The sequence below is a fragment of the Crinia signifera genome, chromosome 2, assembly GCF_055691185.1.
Source record: "Crinia signifera chromosome 2, ASM5569118v1, whole genome shotgun sequence".
NCBI lineage: Eukaryota > Metazoa > Chordata > Amphibia > Anura > Myobatrachidae > Crinia > Crinia signifera.
This window is the reverse complement of record NC_139218.1, coordinates 266,266,479-266,293,609: the sequence shown is the minus strand read 5'-3', so window position 1 is coordinate 266,293,609 and position 27,131 is coordinate 266,266,479. Positions and strand designations below refer to the sequence as shown.

At 48.7% G+C, this 27,131-nt stretch overlaps 1 protein-coding gene and 1 long non-coding RNA gene across 3 annotated transcripts in view; one reads left to right on the top strand and one right to left on the bottom strand.

Annotated features, from left to right (window-relative positions):
• The window catches only part of LOC146057388 (uncharacterized), a 30,459-nt gene extending 13,229 nt beyond the window's left edge, over nt 1–17,230 (bottom strand). Inside the window, exon 1 of the long non-coding RNA XR_014469713.1 lies at nt 15,799–17,230. This is a non-coding gene — a long non-coding RNA (uncharacterized LOC146057388). The remainder of the gene's footprint in view (nt 1–15,798) is intronic.
• The window catches only part of ATP10A (ATPase phospholipid transporting 10A (putative)), a 142,504-nt gene continuing 131,369 nt past the window's right edge, over nt 15,997–27,131 (top strand). Inside the window, exon 1 of one of the 2 annotated variants that reach the window (XM_083168569.1) lies at nt 15,997–17,119. In XM_083168569.1, coding sequence (XP_083024695.1) covers nt 16,671–17,119 — 449 coding nt within the window. In that variant the 5' untranslated portion in view covers nt 15,997–16,670. The remainder of the gene's footprint in view (nt 17,120–27,131) is intronic. The other variant, XM_083168568.1, reaches the window with a different exon arrangement.

Below are 27,131 nucleotides of genomic sequence, written 5' to 3'. Positions count from 1 at the left end.
ATGCATGTCAATTTTTAAAGTAATTTTTTGGCATACTACTTTTCCTGTATTAATTCTATTGTATATATGGTACTTGTGAGTTATCCGGGCGTCCCGATTTTAAAATTGTATGCCTTAAGTTAAGGCATACAATCAGATGCGATGCGATACGATATCGCATCGCATGCGACCATCGGATGCGATGACCCGATTTTTCCATAGGAATCAATGTTAAAATGGACTGAGTCCATTTTAACATGGAATTCAATGGGAAAAAGGGGTCCTTTTCATACCCCTACTATCCAAGTGGGCATGGAGTTGGATATAAACCTGTGGCGAGCGTAGCGAGCCACCGAGCCGAAGCGTGGCGAGCGAAGCGAGCCCCGCGAGGGGACGGTATTCCGTGTCCCCTCGCGGGGCTCGCTACGCTCACCACGCTTCGGGCTCGGTGGCTCGCTACGCTCGCCACAGGTTTATATCCAACTCCATGCCCACTTGGATAGTAGGGGTATGAAAAGGACCCCTTTTTCCCATTGAATTCCATGTTAAAATGGACTCAGTCCATTTTAACATTGATTCCTATGGAAAATCGGGTCATCGCATCGCATCGCATCGCATCGATGGTCGCATGCGATGCGATGCGATGTCCCGATCCGACCCGATTTTAAAATCGGACGCCCGGATAACTCACAAGTACCGTATATATAATTGTTATTTGCGGTACCAGTATGGTACATACAAGTGTTCTGTATACAATTTTTTGTTATGCTCGCTGTGTTTGTACTATCTGCATAGCCCAATGATCCACCCAGTGTGCGACTGGCTACAAATAATTGGTTCAATGGTTATTAACATCACCTGTTGCACTCCTTATAGATACACGGAGGTGCACACGGATACATTGTCAGCGCTTTAATATAACTGTTTGTTTTGCGCATTTATATATTTTTCTGGTCCCACAGGACAGTTGTTTTTTGTGAAACTTATATTTGTTTAAAATGATACTTTTTAATCATATATAGAGGGTTCCATATGGAATCATCGCTGCGGGCCTGCCTCAGACACCTGCACTGATTGCACACATACTAGGTGCATAGTAGCGCCTCTGCGCCCTGATTGGTGGATCAGTGTGTTAAATATAGAGAGCTGTCAGTCACAAGCCACGCCCTCTGACGAAGTTGCATTACGAAACGCGTTAGGGCGGGCTTGTGAAGACATCTCTTACCTTGTACAGCTCCCCCACCGTGTCTGTTCCTGCGTGGTTGTCCCGGCACGCTGTTCGTTTCAGCGGGAGGTCGTGGTCTCCAGCAGAGCCCCGGATCAGCGGTAGGAGGTTGCCTGGCATTTCATGTATTGAATCTTGTGGTACCCAGCCCACAGCAGTGTTTTTCTTGGTACGAGTCCATTTGTTGCCTAACCTGGATGTGTTTTTACTATTAAAACGTCTGTGTGATACACTATGGAGCGCCCCTCCTGTTCTTTATTTTAACAGATTATCTTTGCTTCTCCCGTGAGTCCTGGGAGTATTGGAGGAGGCTGCATCCAATATATGGATCAAGTGTGTTCAGCTACAAACTATCGATTTATTGGCTGATTATTCATTTATCGCTGGTGTGATCTATAGCCTTACTCTGCGCCGTATATCCACCCATCTTTTCTTAAATAAATATATATATATAATTTTTTTTTTTTTTTTCAGAAGCAGGCACACATTTGTTTGCACAGAAATAAAAACATTAATCCGAAGCCATTTATGTGCTTACAGACAGGCAGGAGGGTGACATTAAACAGGGACAGTGCACGCCGAAAGCGCGCGCTAAAAATTTAGGGTATATTTTTTTTTTTTGGGGGGGGGGGGGGGGGGGGGAGTGGTGTGGTCACATAGTAGTATCAATTCACATTATAGAACACACCGTAATGCCCAGTACACATTCCAGCACACACCGTAATGCTCAGAGCACATTACACCACAAACCGTAATGCCCAGAGCACATTACACCACAAACCGTAATGCCCAGTACACATTATAGCACACACCATAATGCCCAGTACACATTATAGCACACACTGTTATGCCCAGTACACATTATAACACACACCGTAATGCCCAGTACACATTATAACACACACCGTTATGCCCAGTACACATTATAACACACACCGCAATGCCCAGTATATAGTATAGCACATAAGTGCTGCTTATCTACATGCTTGATGCCAGGGGTTATATGCTCCTTGCAGGGGTTACATGCTTGATGCAAGGGGTTACATGCTTGATGCCAGGGGTTATATGCTTGATGCCAGGGGTTACATGCTTGATGCCAGGGGTTACATGCTTGATGCCAGGGGTTATATGCTTGATGCCAGGGTTTACATGCTTGATGCAGGGGTTACATGCTGGTTGGTGCATGGGGATCGCCACAAGGGGCGGGGGCATTTTATGGCCGTTGCTGGGGGAAGGGAAGCATTTTGTGCTCGTTGCCCACGGGTTGGAGAAGCTGGCATGTTGCTCAGCAGGCTGTCAGTGCGGCGGGGGACTGGATGTGGCTGGAAGAGGAAGAGCTGCTCTTCTAGCCACATCCAGTCCCCCGCTGCGCTGACAGCCCGCTCACATCTTCCTTTGAGAGCGGCTGTCAGCTTTTATAGCCGCATCGCGTCCCGTCCCCCCGCGCTCAGCGGTGGCATAGACTTACATTGTGTGGGGCGGGCAGGCGGTCAAAGGACACACGCACGAGTCTGTGTGTGACTCTGACTCAACCCGCTCAGGGCGCGCAGCGGCAGCAATTATGAAAACCTACAGTGATTGGCTGCCGGGCGGCCACTGAGCAATGATTGGGTCCCCGGCGGCCGTTGCAGTGATTGGTTCAGGTGCAGCACAGCGCGTCCTTGGGGACCCCTTCAGTTTTAAAAACTGAGTCCCCGGGGACAGTGACAGTATTGCGCCTCCCCCCCTCCAGCGCCCGGTGTGCGTGACCCTCTAGCCACCCCCTAGTTACAGCCCTGCATGGTGGCACCCGGAGACAGGGAGTAGCTGCGGTGCCCATCGGAGGGAGAGATCAGCGCAGGGAGAGGACAGCGTCGTGAGCACTCAGCTCGCCGGACGCAAGCTCAGATGGAGGAGACAGAGTGTCTGGACGGGTAAGTGCCAGGATCCCCTCTGGGCACTCTGTTTAACCCTGACACCAAGCAGCAATCCAATTCAGGTGTCAATACTAATGTTACAAACAAGCTTTCCTTGGATCTGCAACTTGTTTTCCTGATCTTTTATGCAGTGACATTGGAAACTATAATGCTTCAATTTAGGGTATTATCTCCAGTTATCCCTCCCATCTTCTAGTGCCAATGTTTGAACATTGATGATGCTTATCTTCAGGAGTCTGGTTAACCTAACTTCTTCCCGGAACACCTATTGATCTTGGCTCAGTTTAGAGACAAAAAACCAGATGTATCAAGCTTCAAAAAGTGATAACATGGATAACAGTGATAACAGCCAATCAGCTCCTGACAGGTAGGAGCTGATTGGCTGGTTGTTTATCACTCTCCATTTTATCACCTTTTGAAGCTTGATACATCTGGCCCACGGTCCTTAAACAATGGGAAACAGTACAGTAAACTTTGGTTTGTAAATAGTCTTACAAAACTGTGGAAAGGCATGCTGGCATTTGTAGTTTCACAACATCTGGAGGGCCGCAGTTGAGGACCCATGATTAGCACTATCTGTAGCTAGTGTTTACAATATTAATTAATATTATCATGGGTATTTGTGCACTTAAATTATTCAACAGACATTTTCTTTGATACAATTTTACCATAATCTTACAGTGCAGGATGTACTGTATCAAGCACCATTTTATTGAATGCGAAAAAGCAGGTATAACTGCGGTTATTAACCCCATGAGAGGTTTTTCTGGGGCAGGACAAACCTACCAGGGCAGCAAAACCCACCACAAATCATTAGGAGCTCCCCCCCCCCCCCCCCGTTAGTACACCGGAGCTCCCCTTCCGCTGCCCCAGCCAGTCATCACACAGGCGGCAGGCACGGGGATGTTTCACAACGCCTTGGGAGGACTCGGGCGCTTGAGTGCTCCCGAGCCGCCCCGAACGTCATTGCTGCAAAATGAATGGCGGCAGGCGGCTAGAGGCTCAGGGAGCGGCAGGGGTTAGAAGAGCTCCGGCATACGATCGCCGGAGCACAGGTGATTGGGGGGGCCGGGGGATGTAACGGGGGGGCTCAAGAGGTGGTGCGCCAGTGATGCACACCTGGACACCACTGGCGCACACCTATTTCATATTTGTCGTATGCCCGGAAATTTTACGCGCAGCTGAGCCCGGATAATTTCCGGCCATACTACTCAAGGGGCTAATGTTGTATGAATGGAGAGTTTAGCAGCCTAAAGCATACCAGCAGTCCACAGGAACTGCAAAGCTGGTAACCCTTAGAGGATGTCTCTGATACCCCCTACGGACCATTTTTATGCATCTGGAGACTGCGCAAATCCTAGAAAATGGCATGACTGCATTTTTAGGTTAAACATCCTGCCTATGATAGGAAGCATTTATTTTACCATCATTGACAGAGGCTATATGTACTAATAATACCCCTTTTACACCGCCGAAAAATTCAGGTCAGCGGCGGGTCAGACCCGGATCATCGGCGGTGTAAATGGGTTATATCCGTGTCCATTTACACGGGTCCTCTCTGGGTAGAACCCGGAGAGGACCCGTGTAAAGGCCGGTGTAAATGGTCCCGCTGCGGGTCCAGGCACCCGCAGCGGGTCCACAGCGTGCATCGCTGGGGAAGCTGTCCCCAGGTGCTGCGGAAAGAGGGGTGTCCCTGCGACTGCTGAGGGGAGGGGGGTACCTGTCAGCCTGAGGTCAAAGCCGGAGGGGATGATGTGCGCCACCGCTGTACCTCCCCCCGGCAGCCGGTCCCTGCGGCGAATGGACAGTCAGTGTCGGCAGTCCCTCCGGGGCATGGGAACTAGTACTAGTTCCCGTGCGCCAGGGGGACCCCCGCCACTGACTGTCCATTCGCTACAGGAACTTCACAGCAGCGGGAGGAGGTACAACAGCAGCGGCAGCGCACATCATCCCTTCCGGCTCCGACCTCAGGCTGACAGGTACCCCCCCTCCCCTCAGCAACCGCAGGGACCCCCCTCCTCCCTGCACCCAGGGACAGCTTCCCCCGTCTACCCCCTCACAATTTTTATTTAAGTAGTAGTATGTATATATATATATATATATATACACCAATGTTCACGGCGGCACTCAGTAATAATTGTTGACACAGGTAGCTCCAAGCTATGTATCTCCTATATATTTGGCTACATCTGTCACTCAAAGTGGGTGTCTGTGTCTATAACGCTCTGTTCCTGGACTTTCCTCTTAATGTGTGATTGCCTTCATCTGTGCTGAACACCTTTCTGAGAAATTAACCTGTTTAAAACAGGTGATGGCAATCATACATTAAGGGGAAGTCTAGAAACAGAGCATTGTGTCCCTCCTGGAGAGGGTCATGTTGGGAGGTATGTGACAGAGAACCAGCCCAGTGAGCCCACAGACAGTGCCAGACACCCACTGCCTTCCCATGTTGCCCAGCACTGCTACTCCATAGCCACCAGGTGAGCGCCCCCCTCCCGCGATTTGCGGCAAAACCTCCCCCCCCGCGCGTCCCCCCCTCCCGCGATTCGCGGCAAAAACACCCGCTCCCCCGCGACCCCCCCTACCGCGATTCGCAGCAAAAACACCCCCGCTACCCCCCCTCCCGCGATTCGCTGCAAAAAGAACCCCCCCACGACCCCTCCCGCAATTCGCGGCATAACCACCACCCCGCGACCCCCCCCTCCAGCGAATCGCGGAAAAAACACCCCCCCCCGCGACCTCCCTCCCGCGATTCGTGGCAAAAAGAACCCCCCCGCGACCCCCCCTTGCATGATTGGCAGCACCCCCCTGCGACCCCCCTCCCGCGATTCGCGGCACCCCCCCCCCCCGCAATTCGCAGCAGCCCCAGGATTAAATGGCACATGCAAAACACTGACATGGCTATGGTCGACAATGAAAAAGGTTGACATGAGTTTTTGAAGATTTATTTTTAATTTTTTTAATTTTTTCATATTCATTGTCATGTGTCGACATGGACACCAATGAAGTGGCACACTTATGTCAACATTTACATGTGTTGACCTTTCTGTGTTGATTTTTTCTTGTGGCGATTCACGTCACACCCCCCCGCAACCCCCCCTCCCGCGATTCGCGGCACCCCCCGTGACCCCCCACCTCCCGCAATTCGCGGCAACCCCCCACCGGAACCCCTGTGAACCCCGCCCTCCCGCGATTCACGGCACCCACCCCCGCGACCCCCCCTCCCGCAATTCGCGGCACCCCCCCGTGATTCGCGGCAGCTCCAGAATTAAATTGCACATGGAAAACACTGACATGGCTATGGTCGACAATGAAAAAGGTTGACATGAGTTTTTGAAGTTTTTTTGTCATTTTTTGAATATTTTCATATTCATTCTCATGTGTCGACATGGACACCAATGAAGTGGCACACTTATGTCAACATTTACATGTGTTGACTTTTCTGTGTTGATTTTTTTCTTGTGGCGATTCGCGTCACACCCCCCCGCAACCCCCACTCCCGCGATTCACGGCACACACACACCCCCCCGCGATTCTCGGCACCCCACCCCGTGACCCCCCTCCCGTGATTCACGGCACACCCCCCGCGACCCCCCCTACCATGATTCGCCGCAACCCCCGCCCCCGTAACCCCCCTCCCGCGATTTGCGGCAACCCACCCCGCGACCCCCCTCCCGCGATTCTCTGCAATCCCTCCCCTCCCGCGATTCGCAGCATCCACCCCCCCACAACCCCCCCTCCTGCAATTCGCGGCACCCCCCGTGACCCCCCCTCCTGCAATTCGCGGCACCCTCCGCGACCCCCCCTCTCGCGATTCGCGGACACCTAAGTTGCAATACAGGGCATCTTTCATACAATTCTAACCATATTTCTCATATACAAACGTTCACAAATTAAGGGGGCGCAGCCCCTTACGACGGTGTGAAGAGCGCCCGTAGGGCGCGATGAATCACCTAGTATATATATATTTGTCTATCACTGTTATGCAGCCCACACACGCATCGATTTTAGAACGCATTTTGTACTTTTAAAGTACAAAACGCATCGTGCGTACAATTATCGGGGTGTATTCGTGTGGCGTGTGCGACGCGATGCTGTGCTATGCGCGTTCTCGGGGGCCGATTTTAGATGTCCAAAAAAGTATGTGCAGCAGGTACTTTTTTGGACATTATCGCATAGCATCGGGCTCAGCATTATACAGGCATACGAGCCGATGCTATACGATGGTTTTTTGTTTTTTTGGGGAAATAATTACATACAAATTGGTATCAACAACTTTATTGCAGGTTTAAAACATGTGAACTCGAACAAAATAAAGGTCAGAAAAAGCCAGTGAAAAAATGTGCTTAAATCGCACAGCATCGCATCGCAGACAGCAAAATAACCATCACATCGGGTCATGCTTAATTCTGGCAGAAAAATTGTAAAGAACCATTGTACAGCCAAAAACGCATAGCACTAAAATCGGTGCGTGTGTGGACACCTTTACATTGGAGTGCCAATCGTTATATATATATATTTTTTTTTTAATTTATATATATTTTATTTATATATATATATGTGTGTGTGATGCCTTCTGGCAACAAGCAATTTCACCCCCCTTACCAACGAGCAAGCATTTTTAACGACATCCACAAGGAAAGGCAGGGCTGACCCAGGTTCAGTGTAAATGGTGCAGACCCAGATCCAAGTGCTGTGTAAATGCAGTATAAAGCAGGGTCAGACCCTGGAAACTCCAGCGTTCAAAGACCAGGGTCCGATGAGGGTTTTTGGTGTAAAAGGGGTATTACTGTAGACAGCATGGATGGTGTAATGGTTAACATTACTGCCTCACAGTACTGAGGTCATAGATTCAATTTCCACCATGGCTCTAACTGTGCAGAGTTTTTATATTATCGCTGTGCTTGGGTGGGTTTCCTCCAGGTACTCCGGTTTCCTCCCACAATCCAAAAATATACAGATAGGTTAATTGGCTTCCAACAAAAATTAACCCAAGAATGTCTGTGTATGCATGTACATGTGGTAGTGACTATAGATTGTAAGCTCCACTGGGGCAGGAACTGATTTGAATCTTAAAATGTAAAGCTCTGCAGAATATGTGTGTGCTATATAAATAACTTAATAATAATTAATCTAAAGTGTGAAAGTAAATTTCATATGCTTCACAGTATGAAATGTTTTTTAGGTTGACAAAGTACTGTAGCTACAGTATATATGTATCAAGAAAAAATTTTTACTAACTACACAATAGTTTGTTAGGGATAGGATAAAGAAATAATTATCTTCAAAACAGAAAAGATCTTTTACTATCCACAGAATATTAGGGCATGTGGAACATTGTATTTTGTGATACTGAAGCCAAGTATCTTTGGTACTTGTTTCCTAGCACGGCCACAATCGCGGGCATTGTGTTCCTTAAAGTTAAGGTACACGATGCCCGCGATGGACCCGATTTCCTTTTAAATCAGGTCCATTTTGCCGGCAAAGGCGAAATCGCGTCGGTCGCGACCATTAACATTGCCCCCGACGCGATGCCCGCGATTTTTCCATAGGCTTCAATGTTAAAATTATTTTGAACATTGAAATCGGGAGCATCGCGTCGGTCTTGTGCAATTATAATGGCACAAGATGAGATGGACTTGATTAAGTCCATCTCACATAGGAAACAATGTGAAATGGGCCAATATGACCCATTTCACATTATATATGGCCCCGTCGTCACCCCACGATTGACGTGAACCTGAGGCGTTGGGAGCGCAGCGAGCCCGCGAGGGGCAGCGGTGCGCGTCCTCCGACCTTTTCATTCCCCTACTATCCACGTCGGCGTGGAGTTGAGAATATAAAGTGTGGCGAGCGCAGTGAGCCACCGAGCCCGAAGCGTGGCGAGCGCAGCGAGCCCCGCAAGGGGACGCGTATACCTGTGAAGTCGGAGGACGCGCACCGCCGCCCCTTGCGGACTCGCTGCGCTCGCCATGCTTCGGGTTGTCGTCAATTGTGGTGTGGGGTTCAGGGTGTAAAATTGGGGGTCTAGGGAATATTTTACAATGAATCCAATGTAAAATCGGGTCCCAGGGACCCTATTCACATTTGATTCAATTTAAAAATCGGGTCGGTCGCATCGCATGCGATTTGGTCGCATGCGATGCAACCGACGCAATTTTTCCGACACGACCAACCCGATGGAAATCGGTGTGGCCGTGCCAGGAAACAAGTACCGTATCTTCTATGTGCATAGCAATTAAACACGTCTCCAGTTACGTCCCAAACTTTTTCAAGTTTATGTCGGTCGAAAACAGTGGTCTCCAACCTGTAGCTCGCAGTCATAGTTTGGGTAGCTCGCCTAGCTGCAGTACTGCTGTCAGCTGGGATTAACCCCTTCACGACATTGCCTTTTAAGGTAATTTTTTTTTTTTTTTCCTCCTTGCGTTCAAATAAGCGTAACTTTTTTAATTTTCTGGCTATATAGACACATGAGGGCTTTTTTTTTGCGGGACAAGTTGTACTTTGTAATGGTACCATTTACTGTACCGTATAATATTCTGGGGAATCAGGAAATAATTCAATGTGGGGTAAAAAAAAAAAAAAACGCCATTGCACAATTTTGCGCTGGTTACGGTTTTTTTGGAGTTCATAGTTCCTTTAAAATGATGGGTTATCTTTATTCTATGGGTCGTTACGATTCTGGCGATACCAAACTTATATAGTTTTCGTTATGTTTTACCACTAAAAAAAAAAATCGCAACTTTTACGGTTTTTCTAATTTGCGTTGCGTCGCCATGTTCTGCGGCTTATAACTTTTTTATTTTTCCACCTACGGACCTGGGTGAGGGCTCATTTTTTGCGGGCTGAAGTGTACTTTTTAATTAATACCATTATGGGATATGGGCGACTTTCTGATCTCTTTTAGTTATTTTTTTTTGGGTACGCGATGCGACCAAAAAACGTAGTTTTGGCGTTGGGGATTATTTTCCGTTTACGCCTTTAACCGTGCGGGATAACTAATGTTATATTTTAATAGATCGGACTTTTAGGAACGCGGCGATACCAAATATGTTTATTTTTTTTATTTTTTATTTATTTTTATTTGGGAAATGGGGAAAGGGGGGTGATTTGAACTTTTAATATTTTTTTATTTTTTTTTTATTTTTAAACTTTATTTTTTTTTTTTTTTTACTTTTACTACAAGGCCCCCTAGTGTACTTGACCACTAGGGGGCGCGATCGCCTGTACTAGGTTCAGCCATAGAGCTCTATGGCTGAACGTAGTGATTTTATGCACTTTCTATTACATCCTGCCTGAGGCAGGATGTAATAGGTATGCATACACGGCCAGCACAGGGGTCTACATTAGACCCCTGGCTACCATGGCAACCGATCGGCACCCTCCGATCTCGCTGCGGGGGGCCCCGATCGGCGCCGGAGGGGGGCGCCCCCCCTCCGATCAGCTATTTAAGCACTGCGGGCGCTTTGCCCGCGGTGCTTAAAGGGTTAAACGGCCACGATCGGCGAACTCGCCGCTCGTGGCCGTGAGAGCAGGGATTACCTGCTCTCTTTCAAGCCAGCTCACTCCGTGAGCTGGCTTGATTCCCCCCCAACGGACATATGACGTATATATACGTCATATGTCGTGAAGGGGTTAAGGGCCTTATTCTGCTTGCTATGGTGGGACCGTAAATGGGCTGATCAGGTTTTTTTTTTTTGTTCTGCGCATGCGTAGCTTTTGCAATGCGCAGGCGCACTGACTTCACACCGCTCACGGACGGCTCTTTCCGTGCGAAAAAACCTGTCCGCAAAAGTACGGTCATTGTGGGCAACATAGGGGCGTGTTGAGGGGAGTGGCTGAAATAATGAGGAAAACTGGGCGTAAACATGGGCGTACACGGGGGGTGTGCACCAAAAATGTACGGTGCTACAACCGCTCGATCGGCGAAAGCACCGTGCATTTCATCCAGAAAACAGGCGGACGCCAACGATACCTCCAGACCACCCCTACAAATACCGCATGAGAGGGGACGCCTGGGTCTGCTAATTAACACTGATTACTACACCTGAATGTAATAAGCAATGCTGCAGCCTACTAAGTGAAAACCATGATTTCACTACCTGCAAGCCACACACAGCCCACAAACACATTGGAAGCTTATCTTTCTACACTTCTCTACATGTAAAGGTTGTTTTAATTGTAGGTAAGATTCATTCTAAGACCTGCTTATATATGTCAAGGTAGTTATTTTATAACCATCTACACCCATTCAGTAAGTGTTTTTGTATACTTTAAAAAGCAGGACACTCAATTCACAGAAGTCGACATGTTTCAACTTCTTCACTGTAACACCAACATAACTTTATTTAAAAGTAAAAGCAATGTGGGGACACATAGATAGTGATGAAAATGCAACATTAGAACATAATAAATATACATGTAAGGAGGGTTAAAATTTATTTTTATAAGGGTGTTCATTAAGGTAGACAATTGAGGTAATAGAAAACAATGATTGAATAACAATTAGAATAATTAATTGAATTGCCTTAATCATAGTTAAAAGGCTACATTAGCAGGTCCTTATATGTGAAGGGTACTGTATGTCACCGTGAACGGACGTACGCTCACTCTCGCGATCGGTGACATACGCTGAGTTTTCCATTGAAAACAGCCGAGACCCGTCCGTGCACGGTGGCGTACGCTCAGATAGCCGCAAGATGTCGGTGGGAAAACGGACAAGTGACGTCCGAAACGGTGGCGTACGCTCTGTTCTACGCCAGTTATCGGTGTCTAAGAGTAGATCCGTCCGTGCACGGTGGCGTACGCTCAAGTGTAAGCCACTCCCCTTTGTCAGTGTTTGTGACCGTTCGTATGCGGATGTTTTGTGGGTGGACTTTCGCTCACCGCCCGCTTACGGGAAACGTACGGTGAAACGGACCGTACGTACATTTCACCGACCAAACCAGAATAAGGCCCTAAGTGCCTGAAATCAGGACCTGAAACCGAGAGCTAGAAGTCAGGAACCCAGAAGGCACGGGCAGCTGCAGAAAGATCCAGTGTCATTGTCCCATAGCAGACCGGAGGATGCTCCGGGGACCCCGAAGATGCACACCACCAGGAGCCACTGTTGGGAGACAGCAGAACAGCTGACTCTCCCACAGAGATGAGTAGGAAGGTAGTTAGGAGTCACTGCGAGATGGAGAGGGGATACGTTGGAAGTTGGCCAGACAGGTACAGGGACCACATAAGAAATTAGCAGATTTTTCTAAAAACATATTTGGTACTTGTGTAATAGCACGGCGCCCGTTATAGTAGTTAGCGTAGCGTCCTTGTCAGAAGTAGCGTAGTGTTCCCGCTAGCGCAGTCAGCATCCGTCAGAAGTAACGTAGTGTTCCCGCGTCCATCGTAGTCAGCATCCCTGTCAGATATGTGTTCCTTAAACACCCCACTATCCACACCAGCCCAATGTGTGGCGAGCACAGCAAGCCCCGCAGGGGGGAGCTTACGCGTCCCCCCGACTTGTTCATACCCCCACTATCCACGTCGCCGTGGGGTTGATTTTATAAAGTGTGGCGAGCGCAGCGAGCCACTGAGCCTGAAGCGTGGCGAGTCCCGTGAGGGGACGCGGAATACATGTAAAGTAATCCGTGTCCCCTCGCTGCGCTCGCCACACTTTATAAAATCAACTCCACGCAGATGTGGATAGTGGAGGTATGAACAAGTCGGGAGGACGCGTAATGCGGGGCACGCCACGCTCCGGGCTTGCGTGGATAGTGGGGGTTTGAAAAGAAGGCTCGCCCTGAAGCGGACACGGGCAGGGTTGCCGTACCCTGCCACAATAATACTGAGACGCAGGAGCATCTGAAATGCACCTGCATCTCAGACAGATGGAACACCTATCCGCCGGCGCCTGCATGATCTCCTCTCCGCCAGAGTCCACCAGCGCAGGGGACCTGGTGGTTACCGGCGTTGTGTGAGAGGCGCTCACTAAGCTTGCCATGGACTTGGGGACAGAGCCATGGATCCTTAGATGAAGGAAGCATTACAAAAGAATGCACATAAGCAACAGTGTCCTGGGCCAGGCTTGATGCATTGCTTGCACAGTATTTGACACCAGGAAGCTGCTATCAATGGTAAAATCATAAACATCAGAAGAAAACAAATGAGCATCGATGTCTGTTTTCATGTATTGAAGGGTGGACAAAAAGGATCTGAGAAATTGACTAGATACAGGAATTGTTCAAGAAAAGAAATAGAGGGCAGAGGACCCTGCTGATGAGAGATTATAATCAAGGGTGATAACAAAGATTAGACATTCGGTTGGTCGGCACAGACAAAAAGTCGACATGCAATAGGTCAAACTTGACACAAATAAAGGTCAACATGGCAATGGCAGACACACGAAAAGGTTGACATTATGGTACTTGTGTATTATCACGGCGCCCACTACGGCATTTGCGTAGTGGGCTATTCGGGGAGGTGAAATCTCATGCCATTATTGTATGGCATGCGATGTGATGCTATGCGATTTTCCTATGTAATGTATTCACTGCTCTCTGTCAGTGAATACATTACAAAAATCAGGTCAGATAAAAAAATCGCATTGCATCACATGCCATTATTGTATGGCATGCGATGCGATCAGGTCAGAGGCGGAACTACCATTGGTGCAGCAGGTGCATTGCACCGGGGCCCCTGAGGATTAAGGGGCCCACTGCTGCCACCCACTGGTGCGCGGCATATTGTGAGCTAGGGTTGGAATGGAGGAGGGGGCCCAAATTGAATTTTGCCCCTGGGCCAACCACTCACAAGTTCCGCCACTGGATCAGGTATCGGTTCAGATTGGACATATAATAATGGCATTTAATGTGCAATACAATTAAATTACATACAACATGTCATTTATTTAGGCACCCCCACTATCCACGCCATTGCACGTTCCACCACCACGCTTCGGGATGATGTGGATACTGGGGAGGGGGTGTGTGTAAATAAATTACGTTATATGTCATTTAATGGTATAGTACATTAAATGCCATTATAACAGGTAAAATCGCATCGCATGCCATACAATAATGGCATGTGAGGCGATTTCACTACGTTTGCATACGTAGTAAAATTGGGCGCCGTGATAATACACAAGTACCGACATTAGTTTTTCAGTTTTTTTCCATCTTTTTGGACTTTTTCATACTTTGCCATCCACACAGACTACAACTGTGAATAGTAAAGTGTGCCGACCAAAGCAAGTCACCCGGTCTGAAGCATGGTGAGCGAAGCAAGCCATATAAGGGTACAGTATGTGTTACACTAATTGGGGTCTACGTCTACAGGTGTCTACAATGATACAAAAACCAAACTCATGTCAACAATTCCGTGTTGACTTTTACTTGTGTCGGCCTTTCGACTTATTAACTATCTGCCAATTCACACACAAAACTACAGCTTCCACTTGTTGCAAGCAAGATAGAACTGTGTATGACTGTGCATTGAGGCAGCTAACGGTCTCCCAATACAGTACATGGAACCACAGTATCCGCTGACCGCCCGCAAGCGGCCTGTGCTTTCATTTGGAACCGAAAATATAAAAAACATTTTGCACTCTCTTTGCAGCGTGCGGGGCCGAGTGGTGACGGGCATAGGCGTGCGCAGCCCATTTTATTAGTAGGTGCACAATTGGAGGGGCATTTCTATCACCGCCCACTGGGCGTGTCTATCACCGCCCACTGGGCGTTTCTCTCACCGCCCACTGGGCATCAATGCAAACTATATTAAATACAGTGTTGGCAGGAACTCACACAGATGATTTATTTGTATATAACAAAGCAGTAATATCACAGGTGTTCCGATTCCGTTACAGCGTCTTATATAGCGCAGCAGATTCCGTTACAGCGTCTTATATAGCGCAGCAGATTCCGTTACAGTGTCTTATATAGCGCAGCAGATTCCGTTACAGTGTCTTATATAGCGCAGAAGATTCCGTTACAGTGTCTTATATAGCGCAGCAGATTCCGTTACAGTGTCTTATATAGCGCAGCAGATTCCGTTACAGTGTCTTATATAGCGCAGCAGATTCCGTTACAGTGTCTTATATAGCGCAGCAGATTCCGTTACAGTGTCTTATATAGCGCAGCAGATTCCGTTACAGTGTCTTATATAGCGCAGCAGATTCCGTTACAGGGTCTTATATAGCGCAGCAGATTCCGTTACAGGGTCTTATATAGCGCAGCAGATTCCGTTACAGGGTCTTATATAGCGCAGCAGATTCCGTTTGAAAGAAATGTATTATTTAAGCCCCATACACACTAGGCCAAATTGGTCACAATATCGCTCAGAAAGGGCTTTCTGAGCGATATTGTGACCAATATCGCCTAGTGTGTACACTGTACATCAGTGGTATCAAACTCATGGCCCTCCAGCTATTGTGGAACTACACGCCCCAGCATGCCCTCCCACAGTTTTAGCAATGCATTATATAAAATCTGTGGCAGGGCATGCTGGGACGTGTAGTTCCACAACAGCTTCCTAATATCTGTGATGTGTTTTGCTGGGGCAGGACAAACCTGCCCAGGTTTGTCCTGCCCCAGCAAAATCAAAAACCAAGGGGGTTAATTGTTAATATTTCACTTATGAATAAAAAGCTAACCTAGCTTGCTTCCTCCTAGGAGGAACACTACAGGCAGCCAGGTCACTCACGCTGTGGTGGATCATTCACTGTCTGCAGTGCCTCTGCTGCCAGCGCAGGGCGCGTGCTTCTGCTGGGCTTGCTCTCTCTCTATCAGGCAGCAGGAGCATGGGCAGGACGACGGCAGGAGCGCGGCCAGGAAGACGCAGGGAGCGCGGCCAGGACGACGTCACCACGTCTGTGTGTGACGTTATTAGAGGCGGGGCCGGGTGCTAATGTTGTGAATGGAGCTCACTGAGCTGCACAGCCTACGTCCCGGCCAGCGCTTCCAGGCTGGAGAACGGAACGGCAGCGGGCAGCGGCAAGTGAAACATTTTGCGTGCAATCGCGTGGGGGGTGCCGACGGGCATTAGGAGGTGCCTGTGCACCCCCGGCACCCCCCGTGCGCACGCCTATGGTGACGGGGCTGCAGGGCAGGTCGGCGGCTGATGTGTAGCAGCACTATTTAGCCCTCTCCGCCGCCCATCCTTTTCTTCCAGGGCTCAGCGGAAACTCTGAGGGGCTGGTGCCTGGTGGTAGGAGTGATTGACACACACCGGGGGCCGGGACATGGAGATGAGGGGCGGACTGGGCCGGGACAGGAACCTCCCCCCCGCTCTCTCACACACACACACACACACACATCACAAGTAAAGAGAATCCTCCAAAAACTTTTTGGAAACGAAAGTTTAAAGCGGGAAGGCAGATTCTGGAACCCCCCCAGTGAAACTCATCCCCCACCCAGAGGGCTGCACCTGGGAGTAGAGGCGCTGGTGCAGGGTGATGATGGTGAGGAGAGTAGCGCTGCTACTGCACCGACACCTCCCCGCGGGCTGATGGAAGACATCGCCGGCACCTGACAGCGGCAGCTTCTCACACAGCCAGCGGCCGGGGACCGGAGCTCATGGCGGTGGGCACGGGCGGAGATGGGGAGCCGAGGGGCGCGGGGGGTACCGCCGCCTCCAGCAGCAGCAGCAGGAGAAAGAAGCGGAGGAAGGAGAGCAAGGCGAGGACGGTCCACTCCAACCTGCTGTACCAGGCCAGCGGCAAGGCAGCGGCGGAGAACCCCAACCGCCAGTACGCCGGCAACGCCATCCAGACTACCAAGTACACGGCGCTGTCCTTCCTGCCCAAGAACCTCTTCGAGCAGTTCCACCGCCTGGCCAACGTCTACTTCGTCTTCATCGCGCTGCTCAACTTTGTGCCCTCGGTCAATGCCTTCAAGCCCGAGCTGGCGCTGGCTCCGGTGCTCTTCATCCTGGCCGTCACCGCCATCAAGGACTTGTGGGAGGACTACCGCCGCTACCGCTCCGACAAGGAGATCAACCACATGGACTGCCTGGTGTTCTGCAGGTAAGAGGGGGCTGATGGTAAATACTGCGGTGTGTAGTGAGGGGCACCCAGACCCACCCCCGTCCCCGTGTAAGACGACGACGCTGCTGCCACGTTATGTGCCCGGCTGTGTGCTGACTGCTCCCCATTCATGGCAGTAGGGGAGGAGGGCCGCCGCCCCCCTGTTGCCGCCCCTTCCATATCCCACACTCCATGACCAGCCTGTGTATTGTGCCCGCAGGCGTGGGTCCATGTCCCCAGCATCTTCACACGTGTCAGTCATTGTCCTGCCCTGTCTGCAGCCACCCCCCACATCCCCGGCCACACTGACTGCTGCGACCCCGCGGTCAGATGCAGCGTGTCAGCCCCTATTGTGTCACATCAGGCGTCTGCTCCTCGGAATGCAGTGTGCATGTACCAAACGTTCTTGTCCCCTTCCCTTGCAGTGGTAAATGTTGTTGTTCATCCCCAGTACGTGTGCCCTAGCCGCTCAGTTGGGGAGAGGTTTGGTTATTGGGATCCAGATGAAGTGGCAGCTGTAAAGCGATTTTCCAGTGTCAATGCAATGGTCCAATTTCTGTTTTCTCTATTTACTGTTTTTTTTATATAGCGCATACATATTCCGCAGCACGTTACATATAATATTTGAACATTATCCCTGCCCCAGTGGAGCTTACAATCTATATTCCAATCCCTACCACATGTACATACACACACACACAGACATTCTAGGGTTAATTTTGTTGGGAACCAATTCACCTACCAGCATATTTTTGGATTGTGGGAGGAAACCAGAGTACCCGGAGGAAACCCACGCAAGCACGGGGAGAATATACAAACTCAGGAAAGTTAGGGACGTGGTGGGAAATCAAACCCCTGACCTCAGTGCGTCCGTAATGCCAAGTTTTTAAAATAATATAGAAGTTGTTAGTAAAAATATAAGTGGAGTTGTTTAGCTGTCGCAATGGGTATGTCTCGTAATCTTGCATTTTACAACTGTCTGAATAAAAAAATATTGATGTCCTCATTTTAGGTTCAAGTGCTAAAGGTTTTCAGTCGTTTTGAGCGCTGTGTGTACATGTTGGTTTATAGTGAAAGATAGGCATTTGTCCATATAAATCTTGGACCGCTGCTCCCCTCAGTCCTTCCTGAATCCCGCAGGCTCCACAAACACAATCTAAAACATAATAGATGGGATGCCCCAATAGTGCAGTACCGTTTCTTAAAAAATAGGAGGTCAAAATATTAAAATTAGAACGGCACCCACGATTTTGATCTTGGGCATCGCAAGGTAAAAAATCGCGTCGGTCGCATCGCATGCGATGCGACCGACGCGATTACCGCGATTTCACATAGGGAACAATGTTAAATGGCCCAATTGACCCGATTTTACATAGGGAACAATGTTAAATGGCACACAGACCCCAAATAGCCACCCTGAAGTGTGAAATGGCGCCCCCCCAATTGTTAACGCCACCCCACGATCAACGTCAACCCGAAGCGTGGCGAGCGGCGGCGGTACACGTCCTCTGACCTTTTCATACCCCCACTATCCACGACGGCTTGGAGTTGAGAATAGAAAGTGTGGCGAGCCCGAAGCATGGCGAGCGGACACGCATACCTTCACAGGTATCCGCGGGGCTCGCTGCGCTTGCCACACTTTCTATTCTCAACTCCATGCCGACGTGGATAGTGGGGGTATGAAAAGGTCGGAGGACGTGTACCTCCGCCCCTCGCGGGCTCGCTGCGCTCGCCACGCTTTGGGTTGACGTTGATCGTGGGATAACAATTGGGGGGGCCATTTCACACTTCAGGGTGGCTATTTGGGGTCTGTGGGCCATTTAACATTGTTCCCTATGTAAAACTGCGGTAATTGCGTCGGTCGCATCGCATGCGTTTTTTTGGTCATACGCTTTTCTATATGAAATCGCGGGCATCGCATCGGTCGCATCGCATGCCATTATAATGGCATGCGATGCCCGCGATGGGCGCCGTTCTAGGTAAAGAGTACCAAAATTAATTTCCTGTATGGCACCCATACCAAAATATACACCAGGTGTGGGCTGAACCCTGTGGTATCCAGCCCACATCTGATGTATATTTTGGTACGGGTGCCGTACAAGAAATCCTATTTAATATTTTGATGTTCTATTTTTTTATAAATGGTCCTGCACTATTGGGCAGCCCCTCCTATTATGTTTTAGAAGATGATGATGATGACACACCAGACAGACTTGTCAGTGGACCTGCCATTGGGCCACATGAGCAGGCAGATCAAGGTAGGAGTATATACTTCAGTCAGAAAGCCGATATGTTGGTCCCTGTCACACAGCTGGCCAGGCGCTCAAATTTGTGCTGTGATGTCAGCTCCTGCAGCAAAGATAGTAAGTTTTATTTATATAGCGCACTTTCTCCAACAGGACTCAAGGTGCTTTACAGATATTAAAAATAATGCACATCTAGCCCATAGGACACTAGGGGGATGACACAGGGTACATATTTGGCTAGCAGCACAGATCCTAGGCAGCCAGTAGAACAGTACAGGGTACACAGAACAAGACATAAAAGCGACAAAAGGACAAAAACAGAGCACAATTAACAGTACAATTCTTAATACACGATACAGCTGAGATATAGGGAAGTGAATGAGAAGAGATGTACGTATAGATGGTAGGTGAGTAAGAGAGCTGTAATTTAAATGCAAGAAGAGTGCTGTGAGAACAGGAGGGAAGAGGGCCCTTCTCCAATGAGCTTAAAGTCTAGAGTACCTACCACACAATGCCCTGATACATCAGCAAATATATTACCCATCAGCTGTGCTGCACCGTTGTTTAGACATATCACTGGTACTCACCTGCATGTGCCCATGATATATCAGCTGTTCAATTGGACTGCCATTCTATATCAGGGTGTACCCATCATAAGTCTTCAGGTGAGAGTGCTTTAATTCTAACCCTCGCATAAAAATAGTTAAAACTTATAAGCTAGCGCAGTGCTAGCCAACCCTAGCCCTCGAGAGCTACCAACAGTGTACATTTTCCAGACAACCTAGCTGCTGCACAGCTGCAATCATTAATCACTGACACACTTTAAAAGATACACAGATGGAGCTAATTAGCTCAATTGTGATTCTGTGAGGAGACCTGCAAAACATGCACTGTTGGTAGCTCTCGAGGACTAGGGTTGGCTACCCCAGTTCTAGCGGTTTCCAACCACTATCCTTTAGGCACAATATTAGGGGAATTTCATGTTTTTTTGGGTCCCCAAACGTAGTGAGTGCTTGCATATCAACAAATTCCCTGTCGTGTGCCATCTAGTGTAAGCTGGAGGGAATAGATCTTCAAATGCAAATTTCTTATGTAGACCCAAAGCCTTCAATTGGCCTCTGGCTTTCATTTATAGCCGAGGTGGTTGGCAACCAAATGATTCTACTCTGGGGTGCAGGCAGAAGAATGCCTGCACCAACTTGTTCATGTAATAGGAACTACCTCCCGGTGGATGTATTGTCTGGAAGGGGTTAAATCAGGCCTTTTCTCCTCAAATTCTAAACGAGGCCATACACTTGGGCGACTTCTCTGAGTGAAGAGGTTACCCACACTCCCCATTGAACTGCCCTGGAACTTCCCGGATGGCAGGACTGCATATGGTTTGCATATAAAGTAATCCCAGCTTAACCCACCAAAAGGCTTGGCGATTCAATATATCTATAATGCAGCCTGTGCAAACTTCACGATCTGATGCTCACAGGACCATGCATCGCATCGGACCTGATGTCAAGCACATGCGATTTTGACACTTCTCATCCGATTTCTTTACTGAATTTCATGAAAAGGGACCAAACCGCAGTGGAATCGCCCTAGTATATAGGCACCTTTTTAAACTAATGCACTCCACACATGGTAATTTGTATAGTGGGAACAATATTTCTTTTACTGCTCCTTTTTAAGAAAATGTTCTACATTCTACTTTTAGGTTACAGTTGCAAAATAGTTTGTGTTTTTCCAAGGAGTAGAGTGTATGTGATTGTTTTTCCCTTGGCCTGCTAAAGTTTTAAAGCATCTCTGGCCAACAGTGACTGCTTTGTGGGTCTACCCTTGGAAGTACAGATGAGCTATTCAGTGGCTGTCCGCTTAGTGAACCACTGCTGTAGTTTATTGTTTAACAAAAATCAATATTTTTATTTTCATAATCGTTCCACAATGGTAGTGACCACCTTTAAAGCCCACTATGGTTGTGATGTGCTGCGACAGGAAAACACATGGTGTACAATTGATTCCCAACTACATATTATTGTTTTTTTAAACATCTCGCAGGTAAATAACAGCTTTGGCTACACAACTCCTGTTATCTTCCTCCAATATATACAATACCCTGGTACTTTTTACCTGTTAGTACAGGGCTTGACAAATTTGTAAAAAATCTAGGAGCCAGAATAAAAGTGTAGGAGCCAGAAAAAAAATAGTACAGTGTGCGCCAAAAAGTAACACTATAATGCCTATTACATGTCACATACACATATTAAAAACGAGAGAATCCCACCTACTAAATGGTATTGGGGACTAGGGGATGAGAGTTCAGGAGGCAGAGCAATCTGCCAACGAGAATATAAAACTACATACCAGGTGTGTGGAGCTGGAGCAGTAACCAGCTGCTGGAAGGCTGATATCTAGTGTCCACCAATGGGGGAGAGTCCCAGCTTTTGGAATATACCCTCAGAAAAACTCTTAGTCAGACAGAACCTGAAATATCTGACTGGGAAAACAATTAACAGGCTTGGATGGGGACCACTGCTTTGAAGTCAGATATCTCCGGTTCCCAAGGGCCGATTTTTTAAATTCTTGTACCCATGGAAAGAGGGAACCCTCAGCTTTCAGCCTAGGGCCTTTAGACTCCTGGGGGGGTTCTGGGTACTCAGAAACCCCCCCTGCGTGCGCTACTGCAGTACAGGGTAAACCAAACAGAGTAATGCCCATTACAAATTATGCCACACACTGTAATGCCCATTACATATAATACCACACGCCATAATGCCCATGACATATTATGCCACATAAGTGCTGCTTACCTACATGTTCATTGCTATGGGTTTCTGACTTGATGCCAGGCAGGGGCAGATCGAGAAAAAAAATGACAGAGGGGGGCACCATTGCAGGATCATGGATGAGGATCCAGGAGGTAGAGATTGGCAGGGAGAGCTGGCACCAGCCTCTGCGTAAGCAGCGGGTTCCGTGGCTGGTTATCCTATCAGGAGCACTTACAGCAGCCTCGGGTGCCCCATTTAGCAGACACATAAGCAGATGGCCCCACGGTGGGTTATACGGTTCAATATAACAGCCAGCCCAGCGGCAGCCAGCAGACTGGTGCAGAACTCTCCCTGCTGCCGCTGTATCAGAGAAGGTCCACAGCGCGACAAGATGCCACCAGTAGTGCCCTGCACAAGATGCCCCCCAGTAGTGCCCTGATGCCAGCAGTAAAACACATACAGTATAATACCCCCCAGCAGCAGTAATACTCACCACCACCTTTTCTTTTGCTGCCTCCTTGATTATTGAGGGGAGAAGTCGAGGTCGCTCTTCTCCCACCACACTGGGTGACCCCATCAGGCATTTGAAATCTGGCGCCAACTGGCGAGCCAGGCAGCCAATCGCTGACCCCGGCTTCAGGCACCCGCGCTCCAATTGGCGCCACATTAAAAATATAGAATATACCTCCAGAGTCCCTACAGCCAGGCTCAGCTGTGCTGCCCTGCAAACTGTTTGGCTAGGTCTCTCTGCGGCTAGTTAAAGCACATGCCATTCCTTCCCTGCTGAGCTGATCGCAGCAGAGGGGATCACACAGCACTGACACGCCACTGCGCTGAGTGGGAGACAAGGCAGGGTGAGCAGGTACATGGAGAGCTGCGGCGTGTCAGTGTTTACAGCTGACAGCCGCTCACACCAGAGAAGGTGAGCCAGTCAGCATGGCGTGGGGGTGTAGCTGCCACCATCTGCCTGGGGTTCTGCTTCCTGGCAAATCTCGTCGCCAGGAAGCAGAATCTGGTCGGCATGGTGACCTGGCCCCCGGGTATTGTCGAGCCCTGTGTTAGTAGCATTCTTTTAAAAAAAGGGGGGGGGGATTCACTTGTACATGATGGGGGATTTCAATTCCGAATCCGACTGTTGGGAACGTCCTGACAGTTGGGTTCATGGCCGTTTTCGACTGAATATTGAATGCTGACTGTCAAGTGTCAGAACGGCTGTGTTTTGCCTGAAACAGATGCTAAATTGTCGGTGTGGGACACAAATTGGACTATAAGCGGCTGTTTTGAATAGGCGAGTGCAGTTCTTTCCACTGGCTGAAATTACCGGCACAGCTTGATTACCCCCATTGCATTTCAAAACCGTATACCACATCCGATTGAATTCCCCGCATTACTTGGCCAGGTTATAGTGTTTCTGTGGTTGACAGGAGAAGCTAATGATGGACTGCCACCAGGATTTTGGTATATTACCAGAATATATACTGCCACCAGGATTTTGGTATATTTTTTTTTACCAATCAGAAATGGGCAGGGGATACTTTGCACACTTTCCTTTAGTAATTGGGAATGGTTTTGTGGAAATCCCAATACGATTTAAAGCTGGGTACACATTAAACGATGTACTCCAGGACAAATGTGATCTTTTGTGAAAACTGAAAGATTTCACATAAAATATCTTCAGTGACCACATTCAGGAGTATAGTTTTTGAGATATGATCAGGATTCAGCTGCATGTACAGATGAGGGCGTCACCAGTGACCTGTGGGAGAGTGCATCCCTCGCAATGTAGTGCCTACACATTAGATGATATGCATGAAAAGATTGATAACCATTGTCATTATTGTGCATGTCATTTAAAAGGGAGAGGACGGCTTTGCATAGTGCGGTACTCTGCAAAGCCATCCTCAAAGTCGCTCATGAGGCTGGTCTATCTAATCGTAGCCCAGGTTACAGGGTGATAGTGTCCCCCATATTCCTCTGAGTTCCTGCACTGCTAGTTAAGCATTTTACACACGGTTATATCTGTATGTGATCATCTGCACCTAGTATCTATTACTGTACATTCACTGCTTGTGTGTTCAGTGTGATTGCAGTGTGTTTAAGGGGGTGTTATTTTCTCCAGTATGGTGAGAAAAATAACTTGTATGATTTGCAGCAACAAGTTTGCTCCAAGCTCTACATCACAGGTTGCATGTGAGCAATGTATGTCACCACAGCTCAGTAACATGTCTCCGCAGCTCAGTGGTGGTTCCCAGGCTGATTCCCAGGAACCCTCATGGGCCACTGGAATGAAAGCCATACTGGAGAATATATCATCACAGCTGGCAACTAATACTTTGCAGACTAAGGGGGGTATTCAATGTGCCCCTGTCCCATTCTCGCTTTGCTCGGCGGTCGGGATTCCATGTCCCGGCCGCCGAGCGGCGAGAAGGGGGCGTGGCCGCAAGTTGAGGACGGAAATAGACGAGCTCCGGCAGGGAGCTCGCCTATGTCCGGCTTTCCTCGGCAGAACGAGCCCGACAGCTGCGGAGAACCCCTGTTAAATGCTGTCGGGGAAGACAGCATTGAATAGGGCCCCGCAGCCATCTCCCCCGTCGGGAGATGGCTGTGGGAGGTCGACCAACATTGCATACCCCCCTAAGTGTTCATTCTAGAACCAGCGCCTTTCAAAACCAGTGCAGTTCATCTTTCCTGCCTTGGGTGTCGCTCTATGCTGTGGTGCTTCTAACAGTCTCTGGCCTGTACCTCAGTGCTCAAATACAGATCAGAATATACATATCAGTGATTGCGAAAACCCTCAAAAACTATGGGTCCCTGGGACCCCTCACTTACAAATATCGGGGTCCTACTTGACCTTTTCTGAGTCCCAACGGAATGAAGCCTCCTCTCCCCTTCCCCAGCATGGCACATACAGAAGCCTGCTCCTCTCTTCCATATGGCATATACCCTGAGCCAAGGGCCAGCCTGAGCCTATTTTTTTTTTTTTTGGTAAGCAAACATAAATTTGGGCACCCCCAAAACTGTGGCTATTGTGGGTTGGGGGGGATCAATTGGCAATTTGACGACTAACATAAAGCAAGATACACATATACTAGAAAAAGGCATACTGTCGGAATAGGGACACCTGTACTGCACCGATCAGGATTGTAAAAGTAATGGCAGCAGGAACAGGAGGGATAGGGTTAGTGAAATCCCAGCAGAGTCTATAGGCGCCTCTCCTACAGGCAGCTCTGCCTGTTAAGAGTTAATTGGTGAGCTACATCCTCTCTGCCAGCCGTGCAGTGAGGGGAGGAGGGGACAAGTGGGCCAATAACAGCCAGCACTCAGAGCCTGGAGGAGGTGACAGTGACACACGAGAGCAGCACCGCGAGGTAGGAGAGGAGGAGGGAAGTCTGCAGCCCGAGTCCTTCTAGCAATAAATCCCCTTACATGACACAGCCAAGCAGCCTGCTAAATGGACCACGCACCCCTCTTCTACTTCCTGCCCAGGTCTGCTCCGTCCTCACTGTCACACCTCCCTGGTTCTGGCCCCCAATGCTGATTTCAGTTCCTCGTGCTCTGTCCTCACACCAGCCGCAGCTGTTCCCCTGCTGAGCAGCTGCTTCTGGTATTGGCTCCAGCCATCTGTTGTTGAGGCACAGTGCAGGAGCCAGCTTACGCGGCTTCCGTACACTGCTGCCTATGACTCTACGGTGACAGGGACCCTTTCATTTTCGCACCCAGCAGATGTGTGAAGCGTCCGTAAGTCACGCTGTGTCTTCTCCACGGTCGCATCACAACTGAGGGGGAAATAGATCCCTCCGCCCTTGTCACACATATTAACACGGTGTGCATGCCGAAATGGGCTGAGCGGGTCCCAGGGGACCCAGCCATTCATAAAAAATGAGTCCCTGGTGCTCCAAAGTGGCGAGTATTTGCGAACCCTGCATATATAGCGTTGATTCTAGCACCCAGGACCTTTTAAAAGCCTGTGCTGATTTTGAAAGGTCCTGGGTGCTAGAATTAATGCTATATATGTGCGTATATTGTAGAAAATATTTATCTAATGGGGCAGTACGGATGGTGTAATGGTTAGCATTACAGCACTGAGCTTTGATTCCCACTATGCCCCTAACTGTGCAAAGTTTGTGTATTCTCCCCATGCTTGCATGGGTTTCTTCCGGGTACTGCGGTTTCCTCCCACAATCTAAAAATACACTGGTAGGTCGATTGGTTCCCAACAAAATTAACCCTAGAATGTCTGTGTGTGCGTGTACATACTGTAGGGAATATAGATTGTAAGCTCCACTGGGGCAGGGACTAATGTGAATGTTCAACTATTCTCTGTACAGTGCTGCTGAATATGTATGCGCTATATAAATAACTGGTAATAACTAAATAAATCAATGTAATACTGTTAACCTTTTTTTTGCTTTTTATTTCTTGTAATGCTATGGTTTAGTATTCTGCCAGGTTATTGAGGTATTGTTGTATACGCCAGCTTCTTTGATTGTCATACATTTTTATGTTTCTTCAGCAGATAATAGTAATAATTAGACAGAAGTAATCCGATTTTATAAACTATTTGGTATTTATCCCAAAGTTGTATGTCTCCTTGCATTTCACTATTAGTGTTTTCCTTCTGCTGTATTTCTTGGATGTTCTGCCCACAGGCAAGCATTGTAGCCTCACCCTCTTACCTGGATACCTTAAATTAAATGCTATGGAAAGGGGGTTCGTGATTGCTGCTGTTCACATGCTATGATGATGTTTGGCTTCCTCCATGCCACCTGGCAATAAACAAATTCTAAGGGCAGTATTCAGGGCGAGATGTATTAAAATACATCGCTGCCATTCGCGGCCCCCCGCCGCGATGCCAGCGCATATGTACTAAGCGGGCCCCCCCCCGCGCGATACCTGTACTCTGGTGTGCGGAGGGTCTCCGTCACCTCCCTGCTGCCTGGCTCTCCCCTCACGCCGGGGACAGCTAAGCAGGCTGTCCCCAGCGCCGCCTCCTCCCCCCTGCAGCCGGAA